This window comes from Phaseolus vulgaris, chromosome 1 (assembly GCF_051622355.1).
Source record: "Phaseolus vulgaris cultivar YP4 chromosome 1, ASM5162235v1, whole genome shotgun sequence".
NCBI classification, from domain to species: domain Eukaryota; kingdom Viridiplantae; phylum Streptophyta; class Magnoliopsida; order Fabales; family Fabaceae; genus Phaseolus; species Phaseolus vulgaris.
The window spans coordinates 45,897,349-45,919,932 of NC_143498.1; the positions used below are offsets into that span (position 1 = coordinate 45,897,349).

General features: G+C 37.4%; 1 protein-coding gene and 1 pseudogene across 3 annotated transcripts in view; both read right to left on the reverse strand.

Annotated features, from left to right (window-relative positions):
• The window catches only part of LOC137814343 (pleiotropic drug resistance protein 1-like), a 42,199-nt gene extending 25,772 nt beyond the window's left edge, over window positions 1-16,427 (reverse strand). The window contains exons 1-14 of one of the 2 annotated variants that reach the window (XM_090303822.1): window positions 16,300-16,427; window positions 16,018-16,178; window positions 15,828-15,931; window positions 15,592-15,748; window positions 15,384-15,509; window positions 15,159-15,292; window positions 14,748-15,080; window positions 14,145-14,435; window positions 13,981-14,064; window positions 13,752-13,885; window positions 13,362-13,589; window positions 13,096-13,267; window positions 11,968-12,222; window positions 11,532-11,865 (exon numbers count right to left, since the gene is read on the reverse strand). In XM_090303822.1, the coding sequence (XP_090159948.1) occupies window positions 11,599-11,865; window positions 11,968-12,222; window positions 13,096-13,267; window positions 13,362-13,589; window positions 13,752-13,885; window positions 13,981-14,064; window positions 14,145-14,435; window positions 14,748-15,080; window positions 15,159-15,292; window positions 15,384-15,509; window positions 15,592-15,748; window positions 15,828-15,931; window positions 16,018-16,138 (2,406 nt within the window). In that variant the 5' untranslated portion in view covers window positions 16,139-16,178; window positions 16,300-16,427 and the 3' untranslated portion in view covers window positions 11,532-11,598. Of the gene's footprint in view, window positions 1-11,531; window positions 11,866-11,967; window positions 12,223-13,095; window positions 13,268-13,361; window positions 13,590-13,751; window positions 13,886-13,980; window positions 14,065-14,144; window positions 14,436-14,747; window positions 15,081-15,158; window positions 15,293-15,383; window positions 15,510-15,591; window positions 15,749-15,827; window positions 15,932-16,017; window positions 16,179-16,299 lie in introns of those variants that run through there. The other variant, XM_090303820.1, reaches the window with a different exon arrangement.
• Window positions 16,296-21,306, reverse strand: LOC150029662 (pleiotropic drug resistance protein 1-like; annotated as a pseudogene). The gene is made up of 10 exons (XR_016521737.1): window positions 20,791-21,306; window positions 20,556-20,676; window positions 20,362-20,450; window positions 20,186-20,270; window positions 19,919-20,078; window positions 19,727-19,803; window positions 17,671-17,724; window positions 17,495-17,585; window positions 17,087-17,388; window positions 16,296-16,985 (listed from the first exon to the last, which is right to left on the reverse strand). The product of XR_016521737.1 is annotated as a pleiotropic drug resistance protein 1-like (transcript).
• Window positions 21,307-22,584: the final 1,278 nt, after the last annotated feature.

The window sequence follows — 22,584 nt, forward strand, 5'->3', positions numbered from 1 at the left end:
GCTCTATGTAATGTGCTGTTGCAGTTTAATGTAGTGCAGGGTAGTTACAGAATGAGTATTTCTGGTTTAAAAAACCTATCTCTTTGTGAACGCAATCTGCTCAACAATCGTCCCTTCTTATGCTATCATTGGATTGTATTCGGAATGTATTAGGTTTCCATGTGAGGGGAAGGACTCTTTTAAGTGGCATTGGATGTGTGCCATTGTACCAGGACAAGCATTGGAAGGGAGGTAGCATGCCAAGTATTTGCAGCTAATGGTCCAGCTGCAAGGATCTGGTACTGTGGTATTCTGCATAATTATCCAGTCCCAATATGCTCCATAATACTGAACGACAACTTTGGTTGAATGTTCTACTTTTCTGATTTTGCAAATTGTCAATTTTATTTTGGTTGTTTTCTTCCCCAAAATAGTCAAAATTTGGCAAAAGAAGTTATGGATTGTTAATGCAAACCTAATCCACACTCATAACATAAGATGGAAGCCGACAAAATATATATATATATATTACCATTAATTATATTTTATATGCAACAAAACATGAAAAGAAAAAGGAACAAGAATATCATATATAAATTATCCGTCAGCAAAATTACTACACATTTCAAGAAAAAAAGTTTTAAAAAAAATCATGAAACATAAACCAATTTTAGATATCAAACATAATTAGTTGTTATAGTGACTAAATTAGAGACCATTTTAGAGACTAAAAAAATTTTTGGTTTCTAAATTAGTTTCTATTATGGTTAAATAGTTTCTAAATTGGTATCTAATAATTAGCTACCAAGGTTTTAACTACCAATTATTTAGATTCTAAATTTGGTAGCGAAAACCTTGGCAGCTAATTAGATTATCATTTAAGAAATCATTTAACAATAATAGAAATTAATTTAGAAACCAAAAAATTTTTTAGTCTCTAAAATGGTCTCTAATTTATTCACTATAGCAACTAATTATTTTTGGTCTTTAAAATTAGTTTGTATTTGATAGTTTTTTTTTTAGTGTAATGAAATTTTAATAAAACCATTATAAATTTATAGTTTTCCTTAAAAGTGGTAGGTGGGTTGTACTAATAGCAATATTTTCCAAACTATCTACCTTTAACCTATTTATTTATGCATTTATGCGTCTATGAGACCAACATCACCACATATAACTCAATTTTATTATTTTTTATATTACTTTTTCACTCTTACTTTGTAGAGTAAGAGTCAATATTATGAATGAGTGTATACGAAAGGAGAATTTAGAGTTCAATCTTCTAAAATGGAGATAAACAATTGTGGTTAGAAATACAAATGAATACTTAAATGATAAATAAGTAAAAAATATTTATTTTGAAATTATGGTACTTTATGAAATTTTTGAAACTCATGATATTTTACGGAGGTTTTGAAACTAATAGTATTTTACGGAGATCCTAAAACCCATGGTATTTTATGGATGTTTTGAAACCCATGATATTTTATGGAGGTTTTGAAACCTATGGTATTCTATGGAGGTTTTGAAACCCATGGTATTTCACGAAGGTTTTGAAACCCATGGTATTTTACGGAAGTTCTAAAACCTATGGTGTTTTAAGGAGGTTTTGAAACCTATGATATTTTACAGAGGTCTTAAAACCTATGGTATTTTATGGAGGTTTTGAAACCCATGGTATTTTACAGAGGTTCTTAGACTCACGATATTTACCAAGAGTTTTGAAAGGCTTTTCCTGGAGTTTAAAAAAACCCTAGAGAACACATTCCCCATGGATGGTTTAGCGGGGAGACTACAACCCTGGGTAAATGACTCAAGGGAGATTTTAAAACCATTTTTTTGTAGTTCCTTCATTAAATTAAAAAGGTTTATTCTAAAACCTTAGCAAAATAACGGAGTTTTTTTTAACCTTCGTTAAATTTCAAAGATTTATTGTAGAACCTCAATAAAATACTTCAGATTTTTCAAACATCAATAAATAAATATAATTAAATCTATTTATAAAAAATAATTAATTACTATATAGTTTTAATATTATATATATATATATATATATATTATAACTAAAAATTCTCTAAATTTTTGAAAGTGTAACTTTACATTACAAATAAGTTTTCTAAAGTTTCAAAAATTTATTTTAAAAACTCAACAAAATAACCTTAGATAATAAATATTTCAACAACTAATCTTGGATAATAAGTATTTCAATCGTATTTACGTATTTATTATGATTAATGGTAGTTGGTTTATATAATTCCTAGTTTTTCTTTGTCACAAACTCATACTTCAAAAAACCAGACTTATCTTATTTTGTTTTAGCTTTCGATGTACGTATATTTTATGTGCAATTTTAGTTTTAGTTATAATTGTTAATATTTAATTCTCATAATTTTGAAATATTTTAAATTAAGGTCTTTATTTTAAAATGCATCTAATAATTAATTCACTGTGAAAGTGAGAAGTGATAAAGTTAATTTCTCCTCGCAATATATTCTTGCAATCTTTGAAGTCCTCGTAGCCAAGAACACACATGGCTTTGAAGCCCACATTTGATAGATAATGCAATTATTTAGGATATATAAAGCAGTGATAAACACTAGTTCCCAAGTTGGAGTAGTAAAGTGATGGTATAAGTGATATTGGAGCAAGAAGAAGATAATGTCTTATTTAGTGTTTCTTCTCCTTAGATAAAATATTCCTTGTTAGGACTGTCATCGATGACCATTGAGCCGGTGCCATAGAGGAGTGTGTCTACGATGGAAGAGAGAAGTCAAGAGAATTGTTAGAGACGGTGGAAAATGGGGTTGAAAGTAATTTCAGACAATAAGTCATTTTACGAAAATTTTGAAACTCGTGGTATTTTACGGAGGTTTTTAAACCCATGGTATTTCACGAAGGTTTTTAAACCCATGATATTTAATGGAGGTTCTTAAACCCATGATATTTTACGGAGGTTCTTAAACCCATAGTATTTAACAAGGGTTCTGAAAGACTTTTCCTGAGGTTTAAAAAAATCCTGGGGAACACGTTCCTCAGGGATGGTTTAGCGTGGATAATTACAACCCTAAGTAAATGACTTAATAGAGGTTTTAACCCTGGATAATGTAAAAGTAAACTCTCGTTAAAACCATTTTTTCTTGTAGTGACACTTATAAAGGAATACTTTACTTGTTATGTTCATCAATTCCTTATTCTAACTAACGCCTTCTTAATTATTAAAATACCTCGCACAACAATTTTTTATGAAGTAGGGTGTAAGAGAGATTGTAAAATTAAAATTAAAAATAAAATTGAGTTGTTATACGATGAAACTTCCTCTTGGTGATGAAAAAATCTTGGATCCTCCTCCTAACCTTGTCTGATATGTACTAGATTGTCCTCATCTAATATGCACTAGATGATCTCTGCCCCGTCCATATTAGATGGTCTCGTCTTCTCCTACCTATACATATGGCTTTGCTCTTCCTTTGTAAAGTTACGTTAATCAATGATAAGGTTATCTTTTCTTATCTTTGTCTTTTGTGTTGTCTTTCATTGTATCAAAAGCTAGTAATGGCTTCTTATTCAACTACAACACTCAACCCTAACATTTTTTTGTCTTCGACATTTTCTCCGCATACCTTCACCATGCCTATCAATCTCAAGCTCAATGATGACAATTTCATCATTTGGTAGTAGTAGGTTCTTGCCACCATTCACGGCCTTCAACTTACACATTTCTTGGATAATTCAATGGTTCCTTCAAAATTCAAGACTTTTGAAGATTCTCAAGCAAATAATATCAATCCTGATTTTTTGTGCTTTGAGCAACAAGACCAACTTATCATTTCTTCTCTTCTTACTTCAATGTCAACTCCATTTCTCACCAAGATGGTGGGTCTTGAAAATGTTGTGCAAATTTGGACACGCCTGAACACGTATTACGCCTATTAAACCATAGCCAATATCAAGAAATTGAAACTTCAACTACACTCATTGAAGAAATATCATAGTCTCAATACTTATCTTCTTGATATCAAAGACAATTGATTTTCTGGCTATTGTTGGAGCTCCCATCACTGCTAAAGATCATATAGAGGTTCTCCTTTATGGCTTATCTGATGAGAATGATCATTTCATTACGTCCATCACCAAGCCTCCATGCAACATTGTCCTCAAAGCTACCCCTCCACCCCTCCGATGTCTAAACTTTCTTCAAGTGCTTCCACAAAGTAGAATCCTTAGAGTTACTAGTAATCCCTCGAAGTTCTCTCTAGTCATCGTATTTAGACTCAATGATCTCCTTTCACAACCCACTCTCTACTAACTGTAAATGCCATATCTATTTCTCTAAAAGTGCATCATTAAAAAGTCATATATCTTTTATTCCCAAATCACCTTCCTCTCTGAGAATGCACACTTTCTCTCATGCCACTGACAAGTGTCTAATTTCAGTAATATTTCATATTAAAATATAGACACTTATGAGAATTTATTGCTAATTTATATATAAAATAATCCCTAATTTATGAATTTATATCTTTTTACATTTTTATGAGCTTTATTTGAATAAGAGCATTTTATTCCCAAATTTGGTGTTAATTGCAGATTTTTAGGGATGATTGAAAATTTGGAGGAAAGGAGAATAATTTGAGGTAAAAAGAGAAAGTTTGAAGGTCCCATTATGTTTGGGCCGTTTTTATAGCTAAAAAGAAAAAGATGCAAAGAAAGATTGAGCTTTTTTTTATGTTTTATCACTTACCCCATTAGCGCGACACAGGAAGCGACCTAACCCTAGAAAACTAGGATAAATAGGGGGCTAGAGGCTCAACCCTAGTGTGCCAGATTGAGAGGAAAACACCATAGAGTGAATTGTAACCCAATTAGGAGAATGGAAGGTGCTAGAAGTATGCTAAGCTAATTCTACCATTTGGGATTGAGATTAATCTGCTCAAACTCTTATGTATTGAGGTGATATCTTATATTAAAATATTCAGTTCTTAATTGATTATTGGTATTGTGATTTTACTTTTAATTTTTCGTGACAAATTGAGAATCTTAAATCTGACTGGAAAGTATTTTTAGGGTTCTGACCTAAACAACAATACTTAACATATTTGAGTGCTAGGAATAGACTTAAAATCCATATTTTTCCAATTGAAGCAACTAATTCTTTTCTTGTTTTTATTATTGATCAATGTCAACATAACCAACTCAAAACTTTTTTTTATTTTTCTGTTGTTATATTTAGCGAATATTGTACTTGATAATTCACTGTTCCTTGTGGGATCGATATCTGTCCTTAGGGACAATTATTACTTTTGACAAACGCGGTGCACTTGCCGTAAAAAGTCATTAGCCACCCAAGCAATTTTCTTACCATCCTTCCCCCAACCCCATGTATTTTTTTAATAAACAAGACCACATACATTGACATCCTGAAAAAAGAAATAAAAAAAGGGGAATAGAAGAGATAACTGACCTTAATAAACAAACTCTGCCAGCCATAGATAAGAACTTCCTTTGAGCCCAGAAGCCAACTCAAATTGACCTTGAGCCTAGAAGCCAACTCAAACCAACATAATATAGATTTGATCACCATTATGTTTTGTGGGCTATCCTTGCAGAAGAAGAGAGCATCGTCGACAAAGTGCAACATGTTAACCTTTACACTTTTATACCCAACCTCCACACTTTGAAGCAAATCCTTGATGACTGCTTACCTGACCGCTCCTGCCAAACCCTCAGTCACTATTAGGAATAAAAAGGGAGCAAGGGGATCACCCTGTCTAAGACCCTTTCTAGGTTTGAATTCCTTTTTTGGACTCCCATTTACAAGGATTTTGACACATAAGCGAACTCTAGGCATGCTTTTATCCATCTAATCCATTTACCCCCAAACCCAAGCATGTCTAACATATAATATAGAAAATATCAATGCATTGAATCATATGCTTTTCATAATCAACCATTAGGAGTAAACACGATGATTTCTTTCTTTTCACTTCCTCCAAGGTTTCATTTGATATTAACACACTGTCTAAAAGGCCCCTCCCCTCTGTTTCATCATGGTTGATGAGAGATGAATGGCACAACTCGTGCCGATAGGAGCTTAGACTGAAAGAAAGGAAAGATGGATCATAACAACTTTACTGTGATATTAATGATTTTTTTTCTTTTTCATTTTTGTTAGTTCATTTTAAGAGTGAATATTCCTCTCTTTCGTCCTTTTCGGAATTAACTCTGATTTCTAGGAAACTATTTCAACAATTAAGAGATGCCAAATTTATAATCGGACTATGATACACTTAATTGATAAATAAAAAAAATATAGTAGGAATCACATGTCGTGGGGATGAACAAGAGGTAGTCGAGGAATATTCAAACCTGGAAGTAAGATTTGGAGATCATGAAGAGTGCGGAGGAGGGAAAGAAGGATCGGTTTTTATGATTATAGTCAATCTAAACATAAGAGGGCTGGGGGAAGGTACCAAAGCTAGGTATATGAGACATATTATAGACGGGAGGAAGTTGATTTTGTCTGTGTACAAGAAACAAAGTCTAAAGAGTTCTCGGATGCTAGATGTTTTGCGTTTTGGGGGGATAACAAAGTTGGTTGGATCCACAATAAAGGAGATGAAGGCAGTGGAAGTTTGTTGTCTATGTGGCATAAGGAAGTTTTTGATTATGAAAGTCACGTGATGGGAACTAGTATATTGCTATTTATGGCCAACACCTAAAAACTTCCTCTAGGTGTGTAAAACAGACATCGCACGTATTGGCCTGGTGCCTCTGTGGAGATTTTAATGTTGTGAGAAGTAGAAACGAGAGGAAAGGCATCAGGGACAGGGGTGAACAAACAAGCGAAGTAACTGGCTTTAATAGCTTCATTGACTCCAACTTTTTTCTAGATTTACCTCTGGTGGGCAAGAAGTTTACGTGGTTTAAACCAGATGGAACGGCTAAGAGTAGAATTCATAGAGTGCTTATTACTGAGGATTGGCTATACTATGGCCCAAGAGTAAACAATATGTCCTTCGAAGGGAAGTGTCAGACCATTGTGCACTGGTAGTTAAGTCTGTGGAGAAGAACTGAGGTCCAAAACCGTTCAGAACCATAGATGCTTGGCTGTTCGAGAGAGGTTTTAGCAGGATGGTGAAGGAGAAATGGCAGTCTTACTCTATTCAGGGGAATGGCTTAACGAAATTTAAAGAAAAACTAAAACTCCTCAAGCAAGATCTGAAATCTTGGAACATGGATGTGTTTGGAAACCTTGATACTTCCAAGAGGAGGATCCTACAGGAGCTGGAGGCTCTTGACAGCCAATACTACTCTGGTGGCTTAGCGAAATGTGAGAGGTTGAGAAGACTGGAGTTGGTAAGTCATCTAAAAGAGAATGATAAGAAACTTGAATCCCTTAGCTGTCAAAAGGCAAGAGCAAACTGCTTTAAGAGTGGGGACTCCTGTACTAGATTCTTTCACTCATCTTTGAGGTGGAGAAGGCTAAGGAATGAATTGAAGGGTGTCCAGGTGGGGGATCATTGGTGTGAGGAACCTTGTACGGTCCGTTTAGAGGCGAAGAAGTTATTCGAATATAGATTCAGAGCAACGAAAGATCTAGGGGTAAGACTGGATGAAGTCGAGCTCAAGTCTTTAACCACGACTGATAATGAGGGCTTCATAGCTGTATTTTCAGAGAAGGAGATTAGGGATGCAGTGTGGCAGTGTGATGGATCAAAGAGCCCCGGACCAGATGGGTTCAATTTGAATTTCATTCGGAAGAACCGGGAGTTTATAAAAGATGAGATCTTGGCAGCACTGACTTTGTTTCATGAGACTGGGAGTATCCCGAAGGGTTGTAATGCTTCCTTCATAGCTTTAATCCCTAAAGTTAGGGACCCCTCTATGCTGGAGCATTATAGACCTATCTCACTAGTTGGAGCCTTATACAAAATCATATCTAAGGTGTTGGCTAGTAGAATGAAGAAGGTGTTACCATCCTTGATAGATGAAAGCTAATCAACTTTTGTAAAAGGAAGAGGGATCTTAGACAGTGTGCTTATGGCTAATGAAATGGTAGAGGAACTTAGAAGGAAGGGGAGAAGAGGGCTTTGTCTAAAGGTGGACTTCGAAAAAGCATATGACTCGGTTAGATGAGATTTCTTTTATGATACTCTTTTTCTTTGTGAAGACTCCCTTAATAATGTGATAACTTTGAAGGCCATCCTAAGGGGCTTCGAACTAGCCTCAAGACTGAAGATTAACTTCCATAAGTCAAAGCTAGCAGACATCAATGTTCAAAGTAATTCTCTAGCTTGTTACACAAAGACTCTGAACTGTACACATATGGGGATACCGTTTAAGTATTTGGGAATTGAAGTGGGAGGAAACCCAAGGAAGGAGAAATTTTGGGAACCTGTCATTATTAAGATAAAAGCTAGGCTCAGTGTGTGGAAAGGTAGATTCTTGACTTGGCAGGGAGAATTTGCCTTATTAAATCTGTCATTACTGTCATACCCTTGTATTATCTCTCCCTTTTCAGAGTACCGGACTTAGTTTGCAAAAGGATTACTAGTATCCAAAGGAGATTCTTATGAGGTTGGGGTAAAGCGAATAAACCAATCTCCTGGGTAAGTTGGAAAGATGTTTGTAGACTTAAGGAGGAGGGAGGCCTGGGTTTAAAAGATATACGAAAGTTTAATCATGCCCTCCTAGCAAAGTGGATATGGCGTTGTATTTCTCAAGAGGAAGGAAGGTGGAAGGAGATTTTGGCCTCAAAGTATGGTTTGGAGATCGAAAGCGCACAAACTTCTATTAAATTTCAGTTGTGGCGGTGGAGAGACCTTAATAAACTATGTAAGGAGGGAGGAGGAAAAGGATGGTTCCAGGAAGAATTAAGTTGGGAACTAGGTTGTGGGGACAAAGTAAAATTCTGGGAGGAGGTGTGGATTGGAAGTACTAATCTCAAATCTTTGTTTCCCAAATTGTACTCCCTGTCCCTAAATAAGGGCCAAACAGTGGGTGAGGTAGGTGTTTGGGTTAATTCATAATGGAGGTGGAATCTGGGGTGGAGTCCGCAATGGAAGCAGATCTTATGCTTTTAACTGGGGCTATAATGAAAAAGAATGTCAAGGATGTGCAGGTGTGGGGGAAGGAAGTACCAGGGTTATTTTCTGTGAACTCTGCTTATGAATGCTTAAGTAAGCAATCTAGAGGCCCTTGCTTAGAAGTCTTCAAACTCCTCTGGAAGGCTAAGGCATTCCCAAATGTGGTGATGACTGCTTGGAGGGTGTTGCTGGGTAGAATCCCAACAAGGGTGAGTTTGAGTAGGAGAGGCGTCACGGTGAACTCTACGCTATGTGCAATGTGTCAGTCAAAGGAGGAGTCATGCCAACATCTTTTTCTGGAGTGTAAATATGCTCAAAGGGTCTGGTCGCTGTGCTTCAAATGGATAGGTGTATCTTTTGTTCAACAAAATGTCTTAAATTTGCACTTCCTTAGATTTTATCTGAGCCAAACCAGTAATAAGAAAAATCTGGTATGGAAAGGTGTCTGGGCAACTATTATTAGATGTATTTGGGATCAAAGGAACCTGATTGTTTTTAAGCAAGGGGTAGTTGATGCGGAGGAGGTGTTTCAGAAGGCTCAACTCAAATCTTGGCTCTGGATGAAGCATAAGGTGCACTCCTTTAACGACTCGTACGTCGACTGGGTTCTCAACCCAATGCTATGCATTAGAGGCTATAAGTAGGGCTCACAGGCGTCAAGCTTTATTAGGATTCTGGTGTAGTATGATGGAATGGGAAGAGGGTTGCACTCATTACTCCTGAGATGTTATGTTGCAGGTGCAGGGGTCCTTAGCGCATCAGTTTTGTCTCTTATGGAATAAGGTCATGACTTGAGTCCTGGAGCTGCGGTTGAGGGAAGTAGAGATGAAGGAGTAACAAATCTAAGCCTAGGCTAGATCTGTGGCTTTGTTGCTTGTGATGTCGGTTCTGGTTCTTCTGTTTTATGGTATTTCTGGTATTTATGTTGGTTCTGGTATTTCTATGCTCAAAAACAGAATGTTGGGATACTCACGAAATCACAGCAGGTTACCACTTTGTTCAGGAATCTAGATGTTCAATGGGACCGTGGAAGCTATCTTTGTGGTCCAGTCAGGGGCAAGTGTATCTGGTTTTATGCACACTGGGAGAGGTCTTGCAGTGCTGGAGGAATGTTGGTATCTAAAGGCTCCATTTGCATCCATTAAAAGTGGTAGTGTTTGCCTTGCAGGAGTAATAGATGGAGGGGCCCCAGGTGCTGTTACCACAGTCCCAACCTGTCGGTCTGCATTGAAGAAGGGTAGGGGAGTAAATTGGAGGCTGGTCTGAAGTTTAGGGTGTGCTGGTATGGAATCTTGGTAAGCACACTTAAGCAACATTTGTGTTGGTCTGCATTATAGGGAAATGCTGGAACCAAAGTGTGACAATCAGAGCTATTGAGGTTTTATGGCTAGGGAGTGTAAAAATCATGGACTATTTCAAGACACATCAGCTCTTGAAGAAGTCACTTCAGGCTTACGTTTTCAGCCTGAACTTCAAGTAGAGAAGTAAGGAAAGGTAGAGAAGTTATATGGACAGAAGGTAGAGGTTTATATGAGCGGCTGGAGGCAGATGCATGAGTTTGCTACACTCTCAAGAATCTACGCAGCTGTGATGCCTGATTGGTTTGGTGGTGATCAGAATATGGAGCTTTGGTCAAGTAGTAGTAGTTGTGGTAAAGTTTTGGTTTAGCACACAAGAGGACGTAAGATGGGCAGGTTAACGGTGTCTTGAAGCTGTTATGATGTAAGAAGCCTAGGCTTGGACACTGCTGTAGACCATTAAAGAGGAGAGAGTTGCAAAAGAGAGTGGATGTTTGGTGCGGTAGAAGCAGGGGATATTTTATCAAAGAAAGGTGGAAATTCTTGGCTTATGCTTGGAGCTCAGCTTGGTGCACTGGTAGGGGGGATTACTGGTGCTGGATGGTGTTCCTGGCAAGAGCCAATCACGTGCAACTAGTGGTCTCACATGTGTAAGGAAGCATTAGTGGTGTGGTGGGGATCCAGACATGGAATTGATGGATTTTTTGCAGCTGGGACGGGCATGGTGCGAACATGTAGTGGGCTTACAGATAGACATGCTGGAAGGTTTTTTAAGCCAAGCTGGAAGGTGGATTTCAAGGCCTTAACATTTGACTTTTCTGTGGAGTTACTTGGTTGTTATAGGGTGAAGCCAATCTTCAAAATGGAGCAACTGAAGACGCTGTAGAAAGTTAATGAGTTGATGGAGGTAGCTAATTTTCTCGGTGTGTTTTGGTGGTATTGAAGCTGCAGATTGCATCTCTATAGCAGCTCAATAGAGGCAGGTGCTGGCTGGTGCAGGGTGTTTAGTTTATGCAGTAAACAACACATATTTTCTTCATTCTCAGTATTCTTTCTTTTATTTGGTAATCTCTTAATGTGGTTTGGATTGTGTAAAAGGGTTGGAATACCCTTTTTTATCCCTCTTAATTTAATTTCATTCTTTGTTGATAAAAAAAAAATAGTAGTGAGCTATGAAGATATTTTCTTACAAATGTTACGTTGAACATTTCTGTACGAAATACTTGAATGGTTTTCTAACGTCGCTGGAAATTAAACATTTTCACTGATATAGCAAAGACCAATGCAAAAACAACTGTGAATGCAACCATCACAGCTGCAACCACTCCAAGAAAATCATGCTTGAAACCAAAGTAACTTCTCACAAAGCCTTCCACTGTTGTTGTCCCATCACTGGATTCAATGCTTTGCTTTATATCTCCATATTGTGAAGCCAGCAATCCATACAAACTCCAAGAAATTGGATTTACCCAACTGAACCACCTCCACCATACCGGGATCCGCTGGTATACCATGCCAAAAAGGAATATTATCCTAAATTTGCTACCTTCTATGCTTAGAGAGCATGAATCTACAGTGCACTAAATATGAAAGACTAAACTTACTGGCCGTGGGACTATGAATCCTGAGAAGATATTCCACACCGCATAAAATCCTGAAGAAACTATAGTGGAGATGTGTTCGTTAGGGGTCAATGCCACTGCCATCATTCCATAGTAGGTGAAGTATAGGAAGGTAAAGTACATGAAGAATAGGCACCAGAAAAATTTAGCCACAGTCCACTCATAACCAATCATCGCATAAATTATAATGCTATAGGCTACAGCTTGTCCAAGTACATACGGGAGCTCAATCAGAACCTGCAACAGAAATATAGATTAGAAAGAAGGAATGCAGAAATTAATAGAAGGAATTGATCGGGCTTGTACCTCCTGTTCTGGAGTTATTCTAAGGCATTACTGCTGCGAAATCCCCTGTTTTCGAGTTATATGGTGTGGTGCTTTGGTACAGTATAGGCGTGTGTGTGTTGGTGGCAATGAGCTTAAGCTGAGTTTTTTTTTTCTGGCTTTTTATGCAGGGTTGGTGGGTGTTTGGTGCCACTTGTGGCTGGTTTCTTTCTTTCTGTAGTGGCTTATTAGGCTTTGCCTCCCCTTATGTATTCAAGGAAGGATGGTGGTAGAATAGTTTTCTTGATGTTATTCTGTTGTTCAAACACCCTTCTGTTATTCTGTTTTAATGCTTTTGGTTTAGCTGTTAAAAGCTTCTGAGTGTATAATTCTGTTTAATCCATGAGAGGGTGTAATAGTTTTGGGTCTGCATATGGGTTGGGATACCTCTGAAGTATCTCTTTTAATTTTATTTATTCATTGCTGATAAAAAAAAAAGAGGTAAATAGAAGTAATAATTTCAAATCCTGGTGATAATCACCTTAATTACTAACAAAAAAAGTATCAATTACTTTTGGATTTGACTCCTCTGAAGGAGTTACTTTCTTTAGAGTTTAGAGGTTGAAGTAACTAATCCTGGTTGTTGACGAAAAACTTAATGAATAAATTTCCAACACATTCATGATTTTTATGCATGTATACATAATATTAACAGTTGGTTTTTCATCAGTGATTGAGATCACTTATTTTTCCTTTATTTTCTATATTAATTGTTGTGAACATTATGATTTAGGATCAAATAACACTCAAATAAAAGACATATATTTAGAAAGTGGAATTGCTTGCCTGGGCAAAAGCATATGGAAAAGCTGAATACATTCCAGCTGCTCTCTCCCTGTAAAAGACTGTCCGCTCAACAGCAACTACTGGCTGCACAGCACTAGAATTCTTAATACTAAGAAGGATAACAGCAGCATACATGGAGCCCATGACATTGAAAAGATCTTGTTGCTTTTCACTGCAATAATTGATGGGAAAGTTTCATGTTTGATGAAACAGTCACAACAAAACAAATGAGATTCACATGTCAAAGTTTTTTTGTTTGATCTTACATTTTGGAGCCAAGGTTCCAAAACATGCTTCCAAGCAAAACAGCTACAGTAGTGGAGAATAGAAATCTTAAAACAGTGTATTGAGAATTGCGCCAGTAAGACCAATGTTGTTTCCATAAGCAAGCCATGCATTGGGTGAAGAAGGAAGTTGAGTACTGTGAAGAAAAATAAAGGTCTTTTGAACCAGGAGATGGAGTACTCAATTCTTTAACAAGTGCTTTAGTTCTCCTATGACAAATGACAAAGACCATATATCAACAACCACTCTACTTCTGAACTGAAAATAGTTCTAATAATAAACAAAACATTATTGCCCTTTTAGACCTTAAGTGCTATCTATCCTATTACTTTCGAGTCTCTAGTTTTATTACACTATACAACTGCAAATACCTGTATAACTCCGAATTTTTATACACCTCGGCAAAATCAATCTCCAAATCCTTTTCTTTTGCTGAACTTGTGACTTCCAACATCCATGTTGCTGGATTATAGCCATCTTTAATCTTATCGATACCTTGGATTTCCTTCAGAGTAAAAGCGTGACATGAGTGAAACTTTTGCATGAAGATTGATTTGAAACAAAACATGAGTTCAGTATTCCTCATTTTCATATTTTCACCTCAAAGTAACTAATTAAATTGGAAGAACGAAGTCCAAGTGGCCCCGCATATATCTCTTGCCCCCCTTGCTTCATTAGAAAAATCTGCATTTTGTAGTGACAAAAGGTTAGAAACTTGGTTACGGAAAGCAGAGTAAACTTGGTACACTGATTTTGTTTTTCACCTCATCAAATGATTCAAATATGTCTATGCTAGGCTGATGGATGGTACAAACAACTGTTCTTCCAGTGTCTACCGTGTTCCTAACCGTTCTCATGACAATAGCAGCTGCTCTTGCATCTAGCCCAGAAGTTGGCTCATCCATGAATATTATGGAAGGATTTGCTACAAGTTCAACTGCAATTGTCAACCTTTTACGTTGCTCTATTGAGAGACCATTAACACCTGGCAACCCTACTAATGCATGCCTTAGTGGTTTCAGTTCCACAAGTTCCATGACTTCCTCAATGAACATCTGCAACCATTAATCAGCGTCAAACATCGAGGTATTTTTTTTGGTTTAAACACTTATAATTTTGTTTCCTTTGTTATTTAGGACTTAATAATTCCAATCATGAATGGTAATAGATTCTAATTTTGGTTTTGGCGGTTACAAATTACTGTGAAAATTTGCTTGCAAACTCTAAGCCACATTAGACAAGAATGCAGAATTACTGAAATGGTTACTTCATGGCAACCTCAAGTTTTCAAACTAGTTGGCAGCCTTTGTTAAACTACAATGAATTAGCATGAATGACTGTCAAAGACATAAAATTTAGATACCAACCTTTCTGGTTTCAGCATTGATGTCTGGGGACAATCTGAGCCATGCTGAATAAAGCAAGGATTCATACACAGTAACATGAGGAGAGTGGATGTCGTTTTGCTCACAGTATCCTGAAATTCTTGCAAATGTTTCTTGCTTTTTCTGATACCCAGAGATTGTGATATTCCCTACAACATATCCTGCGGTTTTTCTACCAGCAAGTACATCCATCAGAGTTGTTTTGCCTGCTCCGGTGACACCCATTAGAGCAGTGAGAACACCTGGCCTGAAGGATCCACTGACACCCTTCAAAAGAACCAATTTATTCTCAACAACTCCTTGGTTCCTCATTTCCTGCAAGTATTTGATAATTTTTAATTCACATTATATGCATGAGTTTTCAAAAATGGTTTAATTTTGTTTCTACATTACCTGTGGCATGTCCACAGCATATATTACTTCATCAAAGGTGATAGAATGTGGTTCAAAAGGAAGAACCATTCCTCTATAGCTAGTGGGAAAAGTATGAGAAGATGTATTTCGACATATACCTCCATCATTTCTCACTATGAAGTAGTTCCAGCGTTATCCATTAGACGTAATGTGAATTGAAAATATTACAAATCTAATGTTATCTGTCGTTAAGAGAAGAAGTACCTTTAATTGAGTGATCAGTGAAGTTATATTTTATGTATCTCATCGCATTAATTCCTTTATTACTACCACCATTTTGCTCATTGTTTTCAAGTTCTTCGGATATAAATGCATGTTGCTTCCCGGGTGCTGAAAAATCAATTTTATCAAATTAATAGATAGATTTACTTAGATATATGGTTTATTGAATATTTAAGCCGAAGACCCTCACTGCTCAAATACGTAAGAGCAAGGATGTAGCCAAAGTTAAAAAGTAATGTATATCCAATCAAAACCAGAACGCCTATCCAAAACCAATATGATTGGATGAAGAATCCCCGTGATTTCAAAACTTCGATTCCAAGAGGCTCCGTGGAGTTTGGTAGAACCTATCGTAAAAAATTATGTTGAAATATGATATTATTTATAATTAAAGAAGGCATGCAGGTATATACTATTTAAACTTACATGCCTCCATCTCTCTGCAAGGAACTCGTTATTTACCATAGCATTCTGTCCGTACATCATAGGTGATATCCAGAAGCCCCATAACCACCATTTTTTTATGTTGTCTGGGACCATAAAGAGGACAAAAGTGCATTGTTAGTGTAGAACATAATGGAAAGCATGGGATTGGTCTATTTTGTATCCATGGTACCTTTTGATAGGATAAAACCACTCGTACTAAAAAGGAAGGTCACTGTAAATGACCCAAGTGCTAAAGCTGCTTTCAATTCCCTCCCAACTCCTGCAAGAAATCGGAATAATGCGGAAGCCATCTGGTTCACCACTAAAAGAACAAGGTATTGTCTAAAAAATCTGCATTATGTAGACATAAAATGAATGTTATTTTTTATTTTAAGGGTTCAAGTAGAAAATGAGACTAGAAAGATCAACGAGCATGGTTGTTGAGTATGTGTAAACACAAAGTTGTTTTTACCTTCCAATATTTGGATCAAATCAAATGACATAGTAGGTTAGGAATAGCCACACAGCAACTTCTAGAAAAGTTATAGGGATTTTTAGGATCCATGCAGGCAGAGCATATGCCCATGAAGGAAAAAACAGATTATCCCTTTGCTTGTAGAAAACAGGAAGCTTTAAAACGACCATGGGAAGTTCAGCAAGTCCATTGAACATAATCACAGCAAGGCCAAAGAACAATGCACCGACATATATCCCGCCATCAGTCACAGAGTCTCTGCGCATCTCAGTCCGAAGGAAGATGGTCATGGCAATAAATGCCATTACAGCAAGCTAAATGGAGGGAGAAGCAATGAGTAAGACAATAATAGCATTAGATGACACGACAATAAAATGAACCATTCTAATTCCCAAACCTACTTGGCTCCACCGGAAGATGTAAACAAATGAATTGCGCTTCATAAGTAAATATTCTCTTGATAAGCAAGCTTTTAACAGTTCCCATTTCCCCACTCCAAACTTTTTGGTTGTCAAAGCAGCTGGGTGACTCTTAGACCTGTCAAATTCACTATCAAGTTCTTCACGAAGACTTCTCCCAACATGAAATGACTTGAGTGCCTCTGAGAACTCTTTGGCTGTGACAAATCTATAAGGTTGATCTTTGTGTGTGCAGTACTGTTCCTGGTCTTTCCTTGATGTTACCTATAGCATATAATAATCAATGGTCACAATTAAATTTATAAAACTCTCTTATACCGGTGCACACAGATTACATCGTTGAGACAATACAGATGGACACTTACTTCTTGCAAAAAGTCTGCCACACCTTTCCTCTCAGGACATTGAAAACCCATTGATTGGAAAAATTGAAGCACATATTCGCGGGGACCCTGGTACACTATATGACTATCAGAGAGTAGAATAATGTCATCAAAAAGATTGTAAGTCTCGGGCGCTGGCTGCAGGAGTGAGATGACTGTTGTTCCTTTGAGAATGTGAACACATTGCTTGAGTGAATTCACAATTTGGAAGGTTGTTGAGCTATCCAAACCAGTAGATATTTCATCCATGAATAGAGCTTTAGCTGGTCCAACCAGCATCTCTCCTGCATTTACAAGTTTATAATGATTAAATTTCTCACATATATACATTCATTTAATTGAGTGCTGTAAACTTAGTACACTTCGTCATTGAGAAAGGTTTTGTTTTACCTGTTGTAAGGCGTTTCTTTTGTCCACCAGAGATTCCCCTTAACATTGTATTTCCTACAACGGTATCAGCACATATCTCTAGTCCTAAAATCTGCAAATAGAAATTCAACATTAAAAGAAAATATTATACTGAGTCAAGATGATTAGAGAGGCTTTAGAAAGAATAGATCTTATACCCTTAGGATGTAATCTGTTATCAAATTTGCTTTCTGGCCTTCAGTTGCTACAGCCTGAGTATTAAGAGTCAAAAGGACAACCAGTTAATATCTATATGGAAAAAGATGAATCTTCTGATTCACCGTTTTGCTTTTCGTATATCTAATTTATCACTTATGTTTTCTTCAAAGGAACCCTTCTGGACGAGAAATTTTGCAATTCATAGGAAGAAGTTGAAGAAGAGAGGAATATCCAAAATTGAACGGGGTATTATAGTAACATTGCTAAGCTGTCATACTTCTTTGTCTTTGTCTTGAATTGCTACCAGGAATCAATAATATAAAAAAGGCTTAGGGATGAAAGTCAAATGGGAAAAACACATTCCTTACAAGTGTGCACTCTTTGTTACCTTACACGAACGCGGAAAAAAAATCCAAATTCTGAAATCCAATTTATAATTATCTAAATTGATATTACTTTTAATCCATTTAAATGGATTTATCTCAAATCCAAATCTATAATTTTAGATTTTAAGTTCAATCCATTTAATTAGATATGGATTAGGTATAAATTGTATATATTTTTGGATTATCCAAAATGAATTTTAGGTTGGATTTTGACTTGGTCCGGCTCCAGGTTGAGTCGAGTCAATCCGGGTCCAAGTCGAGCAAAGTTGGTCCGAGTCCATGTTGAGTTGAGTCGGTCAGGGCTCAAGTCAAGCTGAGTTGATCCGTGCCAAAGTTGTGTCGAGTCGATCGTTGAATTGAGTCGGCCCAAGCCAAAGTTGAACCGAGTCAACCAGGGCCTAAGTCGAGCTGAGTGGGCTAGAGCCCAAGTCGAGTCGGCACTGCCCATGTCGAGCAAAGTCGACACGAGCCTATGCTGAGCCGAGTCGGTCCAGACCTATGTCGAGTCGAGTCAATCCGGCCAATGTCGAGCTGAATGGGCCTGTGCCCATGTCGAGCCGAGGTACCAGCTTACATGTCGACTGGACTTGGCGAGGGCCAAAGCCGAGCAGAGTAGGTTCGGGCCCATGTCGGTCCGGGACCATGTCGATCCGAGTCCGTCTAGGCCGATGTCGCGCTAAGTCGGCTCAGGCCGATGTCGAGCCGAGTCGGCCCGAACCTATGTTGATTCAAACTCATATTGACCCGAGTCGATTCGAGCTCATACCGAGCCAAGTCGGCCCCGATCAATATCCAGCTGAGTCGGCCCAGGGCCCATGTCGATCCGAGTCAACCCGGGTCATTGTCGACCAAAGTCGGCCCAGGTCCATGTCGATCTGAGTCAGCCCGGGACCATGTCAAGAGTGGACCCAGGCCGATGTCGAGCCGAGTCGGTTTTGGCCAATGTAGAGCCGAGTCGGCCCGGGCCGATATCGAGTCGAGTCGGTCCGAGCCGATGTCGAGCCGAGTCAGCCCAGGACGATGTTCAACAAAGTCAACCCGGGCTGATGTCGAGCCGAGTCGGCTCGGGTTGATGTCGATTCGAGTCAACTCAGGTCAATGTCGAGCAGAGTCGGCCCACGCCCATGTTGAGCTGAGTCGTCCCTTACTGATGTCCAGCCGAGTTGGCCTGACCCCAAGTCGAGTCGTCACTAGGCCAAGGTCAAGTTGGCACTGGACCCATGTCGAGCCAAGTCAAGCCGAGTCAGCCCATGTCAAGTTGTGTGGGCCTAGGCCCGTGTCAAGTCGAGTCTATCTGGACCTAGATCGAGTTGAGTCGACCCGGTCCCATGTCGAGTTGAGTAGACCTAGGCCCAAGTTCAATGAAGTCGGTCCGGGCGTAAGTCGAGTCAGTCCAGGCCCTTGTTGAGCCGAGTTAGCTAGGTTCCATATCAAGCCGAGTGGGCCTAAATCTATGTCGAGCCAAGTGGGCTCGAGTTCATATCGAGGTGAGTCAGTCAAGATTTAGATCGAGATGGATTTAATCTAATTGACAAAGTAAATTTAATCTAATTGAAAAAGTGGATTTAATTTAAATTTAATTTATTTAAAATAGATTTGAAAAATTAAAAATGGATATGGTGCAATTTCTCTTTGGATCTAGATTGGATTTAATCTATACCAACCCTACCTTCATGTAGATATCAATATCTGGATCAGGTATGATATTTGCCTCTTTTTCTCTTCTCGACAATTCTGCAAGCAAATCTGCATAAAGCCAAAATTTATACACATAATCAAAACTTAAATTTCACGTATAATGTTAGCATGTGTTTTGAACATTGAACATGAACAAAAGTCATTATTCATGCTGCAGACTAACCATAACGAGTTCCAACTCCTTGGACTCTTGCTGAGAAGGTTAAGGTTTCTCTGACCGTCAACTCTGCAATATGAAGATCATTTTGATTGACATATGCTGCAGTCCTTTGGGGTACAAACTCATCTATCGCATGACCATTATAAGTCACCTTTCCAGAAAACTGATCAAGAAACCACACTAAATCACCTAGAGATCCAAGATTAAAAAAATAGAGAAAAAACATGAAATATCTTTCGAAAAAAAAATTATTTTCTTTGATGCCCCAACCTTTAACTTTGGATCAAGTCTTGCTGCCAAGGCCAACAATAGTGTGGTTTTTCCAGAACTTGGAGGGCCCAAAAGTAATGTCATTCTGAACAGTAGGAAATGGAAACATTATATTAGTTCCGAAGGTGCTGGTTAATTACAACTTTATTATATATAAAGAACACCACTTTCATTACCTGCCAGGCTTTATTATTCCACTGACATCCTGGAGAATATGTATATGTTGTTTTCTACTTTGTAGAATATGAAGAGAGTTCAACATACCCTTTTAACGAAAATAAGTGAAACCAAATATTCAACATGTTAGAACTCCTTCTGTAAGGTCAAGGTGCATGTTCTACTAAATATGAAAGCTGGTACCAATACTCACCTCCACAATATTCACCATGAAGTTAGCGAAGGTAGGCAAAGCTCTAGTTCCTACACTAGCTTCTGCTTCCACATTCAAGTTCTCAAACCGCACCTCTATTATCGGAAGATCAATTCCAACTCTGATATCATCCAATCCAAGGAAGCAAAATAGGAGGAGAAGAAGCCATCCATGAGTGCATTTCGATCAAAGACAACTTCATTAGAATCAGAACAAAAGAGAAGGGGAATCTTACCTATCAATTCGTTCCCTTAACTTGAGCAAAAACTTCTCATTGTCCTCTTCAGCAGTTCTGATCAGTCTTTCAAGTAAAACTCTTCTTTCTTGCAACCCAAGTTTGTGCACATCAATCTCATTCACTTCTCCTTCGGGTGAAGTGAACAAAGCTTTCCTCATACGCGAAACGGTGGGAAGTTTCTGAATGGCAGCCCATTTGAGAGCCTCTTCATCATCCTCTTTGTGCAATGAGTTTGAGAAGATATCCTTATCACTGTCCCTGCAAATGGATGAACTACCATTCCTGAAACTACCCCCACCCTCCATTCAACCGGACCCAATAACAAAACAAATAGAACTTTAAACCCTACTGCAGCCACCGCTAGAACCTAGTAACTATTTTCCAGAAACAAAAGCATTTTCAATTTGTTTTGCCTGAATGGGACACAAGATATATATGGAGATTGAGGAAGGAATTAAGAACATGCAGTTTTAGCAGAGTTAAATATGGTGGGAGGGTTTTTGAAGTGGCAACATATGCATATCTGCGCACATATTTGTAGCCACCACCTTTACGTGGTGAAGATGCAACAGTATTTTATTACTTCGCACCATCCAAATATTGTATAAAAAAAATTAAGTTGATTAAATGACGTGTGGTGTCGGTGTCGGATAGTCATATCGGATACAGACACTCGTAACGTATTTGCGAAGTGTTCAATTCAAAAAGTATTTATTGAATTTATGACAATTCTAGTACAATTCTAACACAATTTTAAAAAAGAAAAATAAATCAATTTTCTAAAAACTCAAATTTATTGTATAAATTTTTATTATGATTATAAAAATAAGAAACAAATCATTTTGAACCAGTCATGAAAAAATAATCTGAAACATACTTGTACACATAAATCTTTATTGTCAGTTTATATAATTCATAATTATATAATATATAGATACGTGTTCCCGTGTCCTACATTTTAGATATTATACGTAATTTTGTGTCAATATCGTATCAGTGTCCTACATAGCCTACATATGTGCAGTGGAAAGCCTATATTTTTGCTAGATATGTATCAAAATTGAGATGATTTATTTTTTTTATTAAAGAGAAAGAATATATAAATAAAGAAGTATTTGAGGTGCTTCCCACTCATAAAAAAAAGGTAAATATGTAGTAAAAAATATAATAAAGAATTGATTAGAAGTGTGATCCCTACTCTCTCTCTTTTCCCATAAAAAAAACCTCCCCTATAACTCTGCACTGAAACACAGTACATGTTCCTTTCCATGAAAGCCCATGTTCAGATTTGTCTATATATTTTTAGTATACTTCTCGTTATCCTTACTTGTCAATAAATATATTTTTATTTTTCAATTTGTAACGTAAAGATAGTATTTTTTTTCTGTGCAATAAAGACTGCATTTTTTTATGGACGGACAACTGATATTTATCATATTTATGTGTGTAATAAATAGTATTTTTTATGGACAGTAGAACCATACTTTTTCTTTTTATGTGAAAACTGATATGGCAGCAACATGTTTTGGAGTGAGTAGTAAGGACTTTTGCCCTTCTCAGCTCTTGTGAATGGAACAATACACAGTTGGAAGGATATTTGGTCCCAGACTTGATAAAGTACACTTGCAAAAGAGAAAAAAAAACTGTTACTCACATATTTCGTTAAAATCTTGGGATCACACTTCCAAAGGCATAATCAACTCTCAGCTCTTGGATAATTTTTTGTTTCAGTAAAATGGGTTGAGTTGTTTTGGAAATTAATTAAGTACTTTTCTAGTATTTCGCATCATT